The sequence below is a fragment of the Podarcis gaigeae genome (genome assembly GCF_964106915.1).
Source record: "Podarcis gaigeae genome assembly, chromosome: 9".
In the NCBI taxonomy this organism is placed as follows: Eukaryota; Metazoa; Chordata; class Lepidosauria; order Squamata; family Lacertidae; genus Podarcis; species Podarcis gaigeae.
The window spans coordinates 79,554,869-79,567,365 of record NC_139685.1 but is presented as its reverse complement, the minus strand read 5'-3'; the positions used below and the strand labels follow the sequence as shown (position 1 = coordinate 79,567,365).

General features: G+C 51.4%; 1 protein-coding gene across 2 annotated transcripts in view; it reads left to right on the top strand.

Annotated features, from left to right (window-relative positions):
* Positions 1-12,497, top strand: part of SFXN5 (sideroflexin 5) — an 87,662-nt gene that overhangs the window by 17,804 nt on the left and 57,361 nt on the right. The window contains exons 3-4 of one of the 2 annotated variants that reach the window (XM_083757166.1): positions 3,806-3,883; positions 12,426-12,452. In XM_083757166.1, the coding sequence (XP_083613292.1) occupies positions 3,806-3,883; positions 12,426-12,452 (105 nt within the window). The remainder of the gene's footprint in view (positions 1-3,805; positions 3,884-12,425; positions 12,453-12,497) is intronic. The other variant, XM_083757167.1, reaches the window with a different exon arrangement.

Sequence of the window (12,497 nt, the reverse complement as noted above, 5' to 3'; positions counted from 1 at the left end):
TTGCGAAAATTAAAATCCAGACTTGCTACTGACGTTTCTCCTGGAAGGAAGCAAGCACGCTGCAGTTTATCTTGGTTAAACAGGCCGTGGGGCAGGGAGGAGCCTCCCTTTCTGTGGAGGGTGTGGAGGATGCTTGTGGTGGGCCCTGGAAGCCTCATTGCCCGACCCTCCTCTCTGCATGCGCATGGGGGCAACTTGGAGGTTTCTCTGGCGACTGCTGTCCAGCGGCCTTGGAGGTGATGCTCTCCCCATGCTCAGCACTCAGCTCCAAGCCCTGAACCTGCTCCAACTCCCAGCTGGGAGCCCTTGCAGCCTCCAACTCAGTGCCCAGGTCACTGCTGCATCCAGGTGGTCCCAACAGTGCCCCCTCTGCCCTTCTGACTGTTGTGGCTGCCTTTCAGGAACTTGTCTGCAGAGGCAGAGCCTGTTATTTGGAGTGCAGAAGAAGCGTTGCTTAATTCCCTCCTGCATTCCTTCTAGGAAGCTGATCTCCCCGGCCGGCACGGAACTGGAATATTGCTGTATGTCTGGGTACAATGTGCTTGGCAGGTCGCTTTTGCGGATTAGTCTTCGATTAGTCTTCCTTCAAAGAAAGGCTCAACAGCTTGCGGTGCTAATCTCTGAAGGATTTGCCCCCAAGGATGTGGTGGCCTCGGAAGGCAGGAGGACTCTCGGAGGGGTCTGTCTTTGCCGCAAACAGGGTGGAACGGGTTCCTGATGCCCACGTGCTCTCCTTGCCCTAGCCCCTCACCCCAGACTTGCTTTGGTGTGGGAACCCCGTTCTGGAGGCCAGCGAGCATTGCATTGCAGGGGGTGGAGTAGATGACCCCAGGAGACCCTTCCAACTCTATGATTCTGTGCTTCTTGTGGGCAGAGTGACATCGCACGGGACCAAAGGTCCGCTTAGGAGGCGCAAGAGGGAGGCGGAAACGGCAACCAGCGTGTGGCTTCTGGCTCTTGCCAGAAGAACTATACAACTTGTAGAAGACATCTGAAGGCAGCCCTGTATCGGGAAGTTTTAGATGTTTGATGCTTTATTCTGTTTTAATAATAATAATAATATTTTTATTTATACCCCGCCCTCCCTAGCCAAGACCAGGCTCAGGGCGGCTAACACCAGATATAAAACAATTGATTAAAATACAACTTTAAAACAAGATTAAGTACATGATTAAAATGCAGCCTCATTTCAGTAGAAACTCAAATCAAAAACGTTTTTGGGGATGAAAACGTCAAGTCTTCACCAAGGCCAACTATCCAGACTGGTCCTACATGGGCCAGAAAAAAGCCAGGGAAGTCCCTAAATAGGAGATCTGTCACAGAAGGAGAAAGGAAAAAGGAAAGAGGGGAAGGGGATCAAGTTGATTCCAAGCCAAAGGCCAGGCAGAACAACTCTGTCTTACAGGCCCTGCGGAAATAAATCAGATCCTGCAGGGTCCTGGTCTCTTGTGGCAGAGTGTTCCACCACGCCGGGGCCAGTGTTGATGCATGGACCTTAAGGTCCTCCGGTGGGCATATTGGGAGAGGTGGTCCCGTTGGTACGAGGGTCCTAGGCTGTGATATTTTAGATATTCTGTCAGCCTCCCAGAGAGGCTGGGGAAACCCAGCTAGATGGGCGGAGTATAAACATAAATAAATGTTGTTGTTGCAGCCAGCTTCACTGGAATGCTCTGGCTCTTGGCATGAAAACTCTGCCTTGCTCAAAGGTCCAGCAAGGCTTGGGTTCTGGGCTAACGCTTAATGGCGCCCGTACGCAGTGAGCAAGATGCCATAAGGACACTGGCCCTTTTCATGGGACGGAATGACCTGTGGTCTCCTGGCTGCCACCTCTTTGCTCTTCCAAGGCAGCATGCTTTGGGTGTCCAGGTGAGCCGGTCAGCGTAGACCAAGGGAAGCTTTCCTACGACTCCCATCACCCTGGATCATGGCTAGCTCTTCCTATGTTCTTTCATTGGAAAGTCCACCAAAGGTTGGGCCAAAGTGCAGTGGCAGACCACAGGCACGGGGTACCGAGGGACCATTGCTCTGACTTGGTGTAAACTAACGTCCTGTGTTCAGAATCTCAGTTTTTCTATAACTAGCTTTCAGGAGGACGTGATAGCACTAGATGCATTGCAGTTTATCGTTTTGGTCTGATGAAAAGCCAGCAGCGAATGTCTTAGGCTAGTGAGTGCGTTGGCTGGATGGGGAGTTGGGGGGGGGTCTCCTCTCATTAGCTCTCTAAAAAGCCCCCTCTCTGCTGCACCTCCAGCTCTCAGGTTGGCGCCCTTTTCTGCAGTTTCCCAAGCAAACGGCAAAGCTGCCTTTGATGTTGCAATGAAAAAGGAAGAAAGAGATCGCCGTGCAATTATTGGGAGCCTGAGGAAGGAGCAAGCTGGGTGGCAGAACGCGAAGAGAAGGTCTCCTCCTTCTGAGGGGCTCCAGTAGCTGCAGAAGCCAAAACCTTTGGAGCCAATTGGATTTTTTTCCAAAAAGGCCTTTTCTTCAAAACTTGCAATAAACTTTGATAAAGCAACAGCAGTGTTCAAACTTGAACTTTTGTGTTGCATCGTTTTTTTACATTTAGCATAATTCTTCAGTGGGAATTGTTCAGTTATAAATCCATTGCTGCGAGCTGCCCCAAGTGCTGACTGGGGCAAGGATTGCATTCTTACGCTGTTTGATTCAAGAAGAACCGCTTTGAATCTCTGGCTGGATGAAGGAGAGGAGGGGACAGGAGGACTTCTCAGGAGATCACGTTGCCCACCTGCTACCCTTGAGGCTGTCAGGGCAGACGGACCTCTTGATAATTGTATATGACCGTACGGCATTTCCCCCATGGAAACCAGGCAGGCACCTGACAGGCCAGTGTGGTGTAGTGGTTAAGAGCGGTAGTCTTGTAATCTGGGGAACCGGGTTTGAGTCTCCGCTCCTCCACCTGCAGCTGCTGGGTGACCTTGGGCCAGTCACCCTTCTCTGAAGTCTCTCAGCCCCACTCACCTCACAAAGTGTTTCTTGTGGGGGAGGAAGGGAAAGGAGAATGTGAGCCGCTTTGAGACTCCTTAAAGGGAGTGAAAGGCGGGATATCAAATCCAAACTCTTCTTCTTCTTCTTCTTCTTCACTTGCTGAAAATGGATTGGTTTTGCCAAGCATTTTTAGCTAATTCATTTGATTCAGTGTTGGTCATTTCTTCCATATGTTATGATTCTAGAATTTTAAGACTTTAAAGTTTTATGATGTTTTAATGATTTTACTGCATATCACCTTGATTTTTTTAATGAGTTGGTTCATTAAGATTCTTCTAAACTAACAGACAGACAAATGAAAATACTTGGGTAGTTTTGCACAACTTGCGTAATTTCTTCCAGTAACAGAACTTGCTGTAAAACATATATCTAATTTAGGACCTGAGTGGACTTCCTTGAGGGATATTTTTCAGGAACTGTGTAACTGAGGTCTTCCTTGGGCCCGGGGGTGATTTCAGTATCTTAAACTGCCCCCCCCACTCCCACGCCTTCCCCCAAAGGGCTTCCTGTGCTGCCTGTCCAGCTCTTTTGCACCCGCAGGATGAGCTGGCATTTCCAGGGTCCCCTTTCCTAGTCCACCTGGTTGCAGAGAGCATCCTGCCTGTGAGACGGCCAAAGCCACAACTAGACCTTGAGGACAGAAAATTCTCAGTTTTAAAATTCAGCTAAGTGACTGTGCTGTCTTGGCTAGCTGGTGCCCCTGGGTAGTTTCTTGACACCTGGTGTGAACTGTAGTCCCCCCCCCCCCTTGTGGAATAGTTGCTGCTAACTGTCACCTCTGCTTGTTGTTTGTGTGCAGAGTCGTCTTAAAGAAGCTGTGCAGTTGCTGGAGGATTATAAACATGGGACTCTGCCCCCAGGAGTCACCAACAAAGAGGTAATCGAAGTGCATGAATCTTTGTACAAGCTTTGCGCAAGCATAAGAACCTACTGATCTGCTGCTATAAGTTCCATGGCCAAAACGGGGTCTGCGCTCTACAGGCGCGTCTGCATCTTTGAGGGTCAGGTGCACATCGGGTGGGCTCCCTTCTGCATCTGAAACCCATAATTTAGATCAAGACAAAGATGCATGTAGCCTAGAGCCAAATATTCTCCTCTGTGCGTTCTGATACTGAATATTTTCTGTATCCTACTTCACACATCACTCTAAGCCCCGTGGTATGTTTAACCCAGCCTAAAAGGCCAACCAAGGTTGGTTTTCTAACAAAAACCACATTGTGAAGCCATGGTTTGTTGATTTCTGGACCATGGCTTGTTTTCACTACTGCTTAGCATTGTATCTGAAGCAAACAACCTTGCTTAACCATGGTTTGTTTGGCTACCCCAGATGCTCACCAAGCCACAAAGATGCAAGGCAAAACATAGAAGCTTTGGAGGAACTGAGCTGTGGGGCTTATGGAATCGTCCATGAGACAACATGTGGCTTGTGGAAGAAACCCTGGTTAAAACGGCACTGTCTGTGTACGCATCCAGCCTCTGAATATTTGCCAGATATTAATTGGGTGTTTTAATATGTGATGTTCATTGATGCTGGACTTTAGTGTTTGAAATTTCACACTTTATTTGACAGCTGACATGCAGTGGTATTTAATGTTTTGACAGTGTTTGTCAGGTTATGAAGTTTCATTTTTGACAGCTGCCATCATCCAAACAATCAAAAGATGCCAAGAAGTCTATAAAGCATTCGAGTTCTGAGCTCTGAGGTAAAGAAAACCAGATTCAAAATTTGATTCGAGCATTGGACATTGCTGGGGGTCTCAAGTTTCTGCCAGATTTTGTTTCGGCACCCTCACATGCAGCCCAATGCCCTTAGGAGCTTGACCGTCCCCAACACCTGGGAAATAGCAGTGCGCTGCCTCTGAGTTTGGAGGCTCCATTTTTAGCTCTCATGACGGCCGGCCTTCGTAAGCCTTTCCTCCATTGCTCTGCGTAATCCTCTTGAAACTGGTGCTCAGAGAACCATGGCATAGTTGTGTCCAGGGGTGTGAGCAAACTTGCTGCAAGCACAGCTTCACAGTCAGAGGGGTCTATATCTTTCACTGTGTGCTGCCTGCGCCCTGTGCCCGTCTCTATGGTGCCAGGGGTGCATGGTTTGGATTTCCATCCACGGGAAGTCTGCACATGACAAGTTGTTGCAGAGAGCATCTGGGAGAGGAGACACATCCTTTCCCTTTGCCATGGCTGAGCTGGGATTTGAACTTGGGTTTCTTGTGTCCACAACCAATGCTTTGTCCAATGACCCCCCCATTGGCTGTGACCACAGATGTACTGGAGCAAAGTTGTTTTCCTCTACAGGAGAGGCTCAATCCCAAAGTTTGACCTCCCCACTCCCCAATTCATGGTTCAGGGTTCTTCACTGCTGTGGCCAGGAAGGCCTCGGTCAGACAACTTTTGGATAACTGGGATGAAGACCTTTTGCACGAAAATCCTCTGCACCCTCCTGGGTGGGCATCACCGCTGAATCGGCTGTGTAGAGGCAGCAGGTTTGCCCTTGTTTGGCCTAACCTACCTGAATGTTGGGAAGAGGCCTCTTTGTCCCAGAAACAAGGGCTACAGGAGCAAGGAAGAACTGGGGTGGGTGGGAAATGGAGACTTTGCCCATGGGATGCGGGTGGCAGTTACACGACGCCAGCTCTGCACTTGGCAAGTGTCAAGGAGCACCGCCAGGAATGGTGCTGGGTGGCGGCTGTGAGCCAGTAGGCTGTGAGGGAAAGTGCCTTGCCGGCAGATGGGCTAATAAGTGTCTGGCATGTGTCAAAAGCGCTGAGCAGCTGGTGTTTGGGGAAGGCCCCATTTCAGGAGGGGTCTGCTGCTAGTGGGCATTGGTCCCTTTCTTCCACTTTCATCTCCCCCCCCCAATACCGCCAGATGACCCACCTGGCCTCTCCTGGTCCCATGAAGGTGCCGACAGGCGTTGGGAGTGACCAGAGACCTTTGAGCACCTGCCCTTGGCTCTGCTCCCTTGGTTGGAGAGTGACCGCCTCCAAAAGAGGCAGCCATTGAGCTCTTCTCTGGCCCTTCCTGTACCAGATGAGCTATTATGGGGATATAACTGAGCAGAAGAGCGCTGGGCTCCTCCAACTCTTTAGTCCATGGTGATGACGACAATGACTTGATAGTCACTTCGTTACCCAAAGGTCTCCAAGAGACTTGCAGCACCTGTAAAAACATAAGCATAGACACAGTGTACTATTTTTAAAAAAATCATACAAAACCTACCATTCATTAAAATGTTTTTACACTATGCAAAAACAGAGCCACAGGAAGCCTGGGCAGCGCACTGCTAATGCGCAGAGCAAGGATCTGTTGCATTCTTCTTGTGGCTCCGTATAATGTGTTGCACAACGGCAGTGTCAAATAAATAAATAATCCATCCATAGAACAGACCAAAACTTAGCAGTGGCGGGCCACTTAGCAACGGCGTGGAATTGTGGCAAACCTGCCACAGTCGTTTCTGCTGCTAGCTAGTCATTGCTACTGGAAAAGATGATCCGAAGTGCTTAGAAGGGATTGTTTGTGTCGCAAAAGTGCACTGTAGTTAAGTGTATTTGATACGTTCTTAACTAGGGATGCTTGGTTCTGTCTGTTCCCATCTCAGCAGTTCACATGGTTGCCTCCTCTGTGCTGAAATGCCGGATGATGAGGCTGAGGGGAAGAAGGGGCAGCAGGCAGTGTTTCTGAGTCTTCCCGTTTCTCAAAGTGTGTGTCAGCAGCTCTGTCCTCAGCTGCCTGGAATTAGCCTTAAAAGTTTTTAAAGAGTGGCTGACCGACCATTTGTCAGGGATTCTTTAGCTGCGATTCCTAGGTTGGAATCTACAATTCTATGATTTGATGGCATTGCTCCCCCATGTCTTACCCAAGCCACCGGGAATGCGATGCTGGGGGCAAGCAGAGACTATACTGGGCTGGGCAGTGCTACTGTCTTTGCATCCTGCTTGCGGGGGCTTCCAGGATGCATCTGCTGGAGACACAGTTCTCAAACAGAGGGGCCCTTGGTCTCTCCTGCCAGAAGCTGCCCGACTTCCCTCCTTGTCTGCTGGCTCCTGGCTGCTATGGGGGCTTGAGCATGCTTGGGCAGCCCTCTTCAGCGAGGCCAGGTTGGGATGTGGAGCTGCAGGACAGGCCCCACAGCTCATTAATGACAGAAATTAATGGGGGGGGGGGGGAGAAACGCACCAGGCTCCTCTGCTGTGGAACCAGTGATGAGTGTCCAGCGAACAGCTTGCTGAGGAAGAGGCGTTACCCAATTCCTCCGCTGAAGGCTGCTCATCGGAGCTCGTCCTTGTGTGTCGCTAATGATGGTAACAGGCTGTCGGCGGCCATCGCCAAGGTTTCCCAGCAATGCGTGGGCTGCCGTGAGAGGAGGAAGTCGGCAGGGCCTGGGCTGCCTTTGTGGCTGCGGGGCCAACTTCTCGGCTCTCCTGCTCAGTTCCAGCTTTCCGTGATCCCTGTTTAGCAGAGCATACAGAAAACGTGACGCTGCAAGCTTCACTAACCTGGCCCCTTCTAGGTGTTTGGGGCTGAATCTCCCATCACTTGGAGGGTCAGGTGGCCATTTCTGAACCCAGGTAGCCTGATCGGTGTTGCCAACTGATGGGTAACCTCCGGGTTGGACTACTGTAGTGTTCTGTTTGTAGGGCTGCCCCTGAGGTTGACCCGGGTGGTGTGGCTAGAGCAGAATCCCTCCCTCAGCTGGAAGGATTGCATGGGCTGCCAATCTGCTGGACCTGGTGTACAGAGCCCCATCTTGGGACCACAGGTTACCTACTAAGTTAATTTGTTTGTGAAGCTTGAGAACTCAGAGGAAGCGCTGAGCAGATGTCGCTCTTGTTTAAAGAGAGAGTGAGCAGAAAATAATGACAGCGGACTTTGAAACCTCCTTCCAAACCTCCTTGCTCCCCTCCTAGGAGTTTCCCCCTTTGTGGAGGTGCCACCTGTGTTTGGAGCTTGTTTTCCAGCCGGCCCAAAGGACCCGCAAGATCAGAGGAGCCACCAAGCACGCTGTGTTGAGACATCCTGATAGAGAAGCCTGTGTCTGGATGGCACTAGCTGCCTAGGGCTAAGTTTCTAGGTCTCTCTGGCTTGCAGCTCAGCTTCCTGGCTCTGTGGAGATGCCTGTGAGGCTGGGAACAGGGCCCCTTCTCCCCCAGTCATAATTTTTAGGGTATTCTCCTCTACCTTCTGAAAGACAAGGAAGAGGCGACATGATAGAAAGCTTTTATCCCTCTCCCATAGGACTAGAACTCAGGGACAGTCAATGAAGCTGAATGTCGGAAGCTTCAGGGCAGATAAAAGAAACGACTTCTTCATCCACCAACCTAGATGGCTTGAAGAGAGGATTCGACAAATTTCCAGAGGCGAGGGCTATCTATGACCACTGCTGTTCTCTGCCCTCTACAGTCGGATCCAGCAGCCAGGCTCTTTCCACCTTCTTATCATATTAACACTGCAACCAGGGGACTTCCCCATATATTTTCCTGCTGATTAGCCTAGGCTGGTCAGCTAGAGCAGGGGTCGGCAAGGTTTACCTCCCCTGGGCCGGTTCACTCCAGCAGAGATCCCATAAGCGCCTGCGCCCGGAATTTTCGGCGTCTGCGCATGTGCAGATGCAATTTCCTGTGCCCTGGAAGCAAGTCTCCACACCACGCTGTGCCAGTTTAGCACAGTGAGTGGGGACTCGCTGAGCGGGCGGCTTGGTTTGGGGGCGGCTCGTGGGCCGGTTAAACACCCCTGTGGGCCGCTTGTGGCCCATGGGCCTTAGGTTGCTGACCCCTGATTTAGAGGGCTCCTTCCTGCCTCTTCTGTTGCAGCACTCCAGTCTACGTAGGTGCAGGAAACGTGACAGCTTTTGGCTCACAGTTGTCAGGTGAGGCATGTAGACAAACGTCCTTCCTCATTGAGGAGGGGGCCATTCCCTTGGGCACACCTGGTTGGCAACTATGAAAACAGGATGCTGGACCAGATGGGGCATGGGCCTGATCCAGCAGGCTCTTCTCATGTTCTCTGGTGTAGACGATCTCCAGCCCGTCCTGCTTTCTGCCTCGCTCTCCTCCGCTGGCCTGCCTCTGACCACAGCCTCCTGGGGGCAAGGTATCTCACCCAGCTGCTGCTTCCCTCACCTTTAAGTCCTTTTAATTACTGCTCCCACCAGCTGCTGCAGAAGAGCTAAACGGAAATCGCCACCCATTTAACATAAGCATGCCCCCCTGTGAAACGGGATGGCTAGGCACCGCCCTCCGCTGGCCTGGGGAGGTGAACCTGCTCTCCCCTTCCCAATCTCCAGCCTGCGTCCGCTCCAGATGAGGAAGGGGTGCTTCCTTGACTTCGCACCCCTCCTCGCCCTTGCCGAATGCAGCCTCCTCCGCAGCTCTCTCTGCCTGGAGACGGATTCATCTCCCTTTGTGGCTGAAGTGCAAAGAGACTCTGCCACCCTAATGGGCAGGTATTTATTGCCGGGCTCCCCCTTCAATCAGGCTAGCAGCGGGAAGGGCCCCTCCTGCTGGCTCAGGCACAGCAGAGGACAGTGAGTCTGCCGGAGGCCAAACAGCATCCCTTTGCGGGGATAAATGGCTTTTCTTTTACACTGTTGATGAAGAGCGAAGAGGTCTGTTTGCAGTAAAATGGCACTTTGCACTTCCTCCCGCCTCGCCTGGCGCCTAAGTATTACTCAGATCTGCACAAGATACAGAATCCCTTTGAGATTCTGTAGATTCTGAGAAGCCCTTTGACAGCCCTTAGCAGGAGGAGGGGGCCCCCATTAAAGGCCCCCCAGTTTGCCCCAGTTTCCCACAAGGTGCCTGATGGAGGTGGCGTGCGGTGTGCCCCTTGGTGTGCGGTGGCAGCAGGTGCCCCTTGGGGATGGTATGGCAGAAGACAGGGAGACCCACTGTAGGTGATGCCTGGCGGGGCCACCTTATTCCAGCTTTGTCCCCCTCTTCTTCCCTGCTAAATTCCATGAGGGGCAACACAGAGGAGGAGACTGGCAGACAGGGTAGCTTGAGGCTGGTGGGGCAGTGCCCTCTGTGTGCCTCCTAATGGACCAGCCTCCATGGCAGGGTGAGGGGCGCCTTGGCACACTCTCGGCTTCAGCAGATCCACCTCCTGAGCAATTGGGGACTTGACTGTGGGTCTGAGTGAGGCTGTGGGGAGTGGGGAAGAGAGCACTCGGCTTGCCTGAGACCCAAATGTCTGTCCCCATGGCAAAGAGAAGGGGGAGATGTGAACTTCTGCCTGCCTTTGGCTGTCCCCAGTGGCTGTGGATTTGGAGGAACCGGGGTCCTGCCACTTTTGTGTTTCTTCAAACTTCATTGCTCCTTGAGAAACTCCTTGGGAATCCTTTCTCTCTTCCATGCCCCAGAGATCAGCAGGCCAGGCAAGGTGGGCATCTCTCTCCCTGCCCTTCTTTTCTAATTAACCTGGTTGTTGTTTAGTTGTTTAGTCGTGTCCGCCTCTTCGTGACCCCTGGACCAGAGCACGCCAGGCACTCCTGTCTTCCACTGCCTCCCGCAGTTTGGTCAGACTCATGTTTGTAGGACACTGTCCCACCACCTTGTCCTCTGTCGTCCCCTTCTCCTTGCGCCCTCCATCTTTCCCAGCATCAGGGTCTTTTCCAGGGAGTCTTCTCTTCTCATGAGGTGGCCAAAGTCTTGGAGCCTCAGCTTCAGGATCTGTCCTTCCAGTGAGCACTCAGGGCTGATTTCCTTCAGAATGGAGAGGTTGGATCTTCTTGCAGTCCATGGGACTCTCAAGAGTCTCCTCCAGCACCAGAATTCAAAAGTATCTTCGGCAACCAGCCTTCTTGATGGTCCAGCTCTCACTTCCATACATCACTACTGGAATTAACCTTAGGAAGACCCTTTGCCCCCCTGCTGCCTGCACCATTACATGAGGATCATGTGAGAAGCAGCCCCCTCTTGGGAGGTGTCTTGGGGGTCTGGCTCCCTTTAGTGACCCTTGTCTGAATCCCTCCTTGCTTCCTAGGTGGGTGATGTGAGGACTAATTAATTCACATTAGTAAAGTGTTGTTTGAGTGCATTTTTATTATCTTGTCACTTTCAGAACTTGACTCCATTAGGTTGCCTGCTATTTTACGTTGGAGTAAATCCATTGGTTCTTGCAGGGCTCCTCTCCGTGGGACTACAATGGAGTCAGATACTTGTTTTGCCATGCTGCCGGGGAGGTGGGGGCTGGGTGCCATGCTGCAGTTCCCACCCCAGCTATTCCAAGTCCCGATGCCTCTTGAGTCAGCTACACTTGTCCAAATCTGCTGAATCACTGGTTTAGGGTGCTAAAATTTAGGGTGCTAAAGCAGTCACCCGGAGGCCAATTTAATTGCAGTCAGGTACACTCCGTGGGACTTACTTCTGAGTAGACATGCCTAGGATTCCACTGCTCAGAGGACTTTTTGGAAGAGTGCAGTGGGTCATTCTTGAAAAGTTTTGTGCCATTTGGAGTGATGTGATTGTATTCTCTGTTATCTGAATACAAAGTAATACAATCGTAGAATCGTACAGTTGGAAAGGACCACGAGGGTCATCTGGTTCCATTCCCTGCAAGGTAGGAATCTTTTGTGCAGTGTGGGGCTCAAACCCACAGCCCTGAGATTAGGAGTCTCATGCTCTGCTACTTGAGCTGGTGCGTGCCAGGGTGCCCTTGTACTTTATACAGTGGTACCTCTGGTTGCAAACAGGATCCGTTCCGGAGGCCCGTTCGCAACATGAGAAGAGCTCAACCCACAGCGGCCCGTCTGCACACACGCGGGTTGCGATTCGCCGCTTCTGCACATGCGTGTGACGCCATTTTGCGCTTCTGCGCATGCGCGAGCGGCAAAACCCGGAAGTAACCCTTTCCGGTACTTCCAGGTTGCCGCAGGACATAACCTGAAAGAACATAACATGAAGCGGACATAACATGAGGTATGACTCTACATCCATTGATGCAAAGTACTCACCTGGAATGTGGTTTTTTTTTATTATTATTCTTAGAATTTTAACAAGAACGTCACACAGAAATCCTCACCTGGCAGGAGGGGTGGATGCTTTGCCTCCCCTTGTATTAGGCTGGTCACTGGGGGGGGGGGCGTTTTGCAAGTGCTGCTCAGGTGGCCCCCATCTTGCCAGCCACGGGCAATGGGAAGGCACAACTACAGACATCTCTCCTGCAAGGGTCAGGGACCACCACCCATCTCGCGTTTTGGAAAATGGTGGGATGTTCAGGTAGCAGACTCCTGCTTCGGTTTCCACAGTGAATTTGTTCAGAGGCAAACTGGGTTGTGGATTCCTGGCCTTGCATCCTGTGACCTTATCTTCAGACATTTGTTATGCATGTGCACTGAGACTTTGCAAGCTCCTGGGCTCATCTGACTGATTCCCCCCCCCCCCCCAACAAGCAACATTAATCATGTCCTTTTGTATTTCTAGCTTTGGAAAGCACAAAAAATTAAACAGGTAAGCCACTCTTTGCTTCTCCTTTCTCGTGCTGCTGCTGCTGCC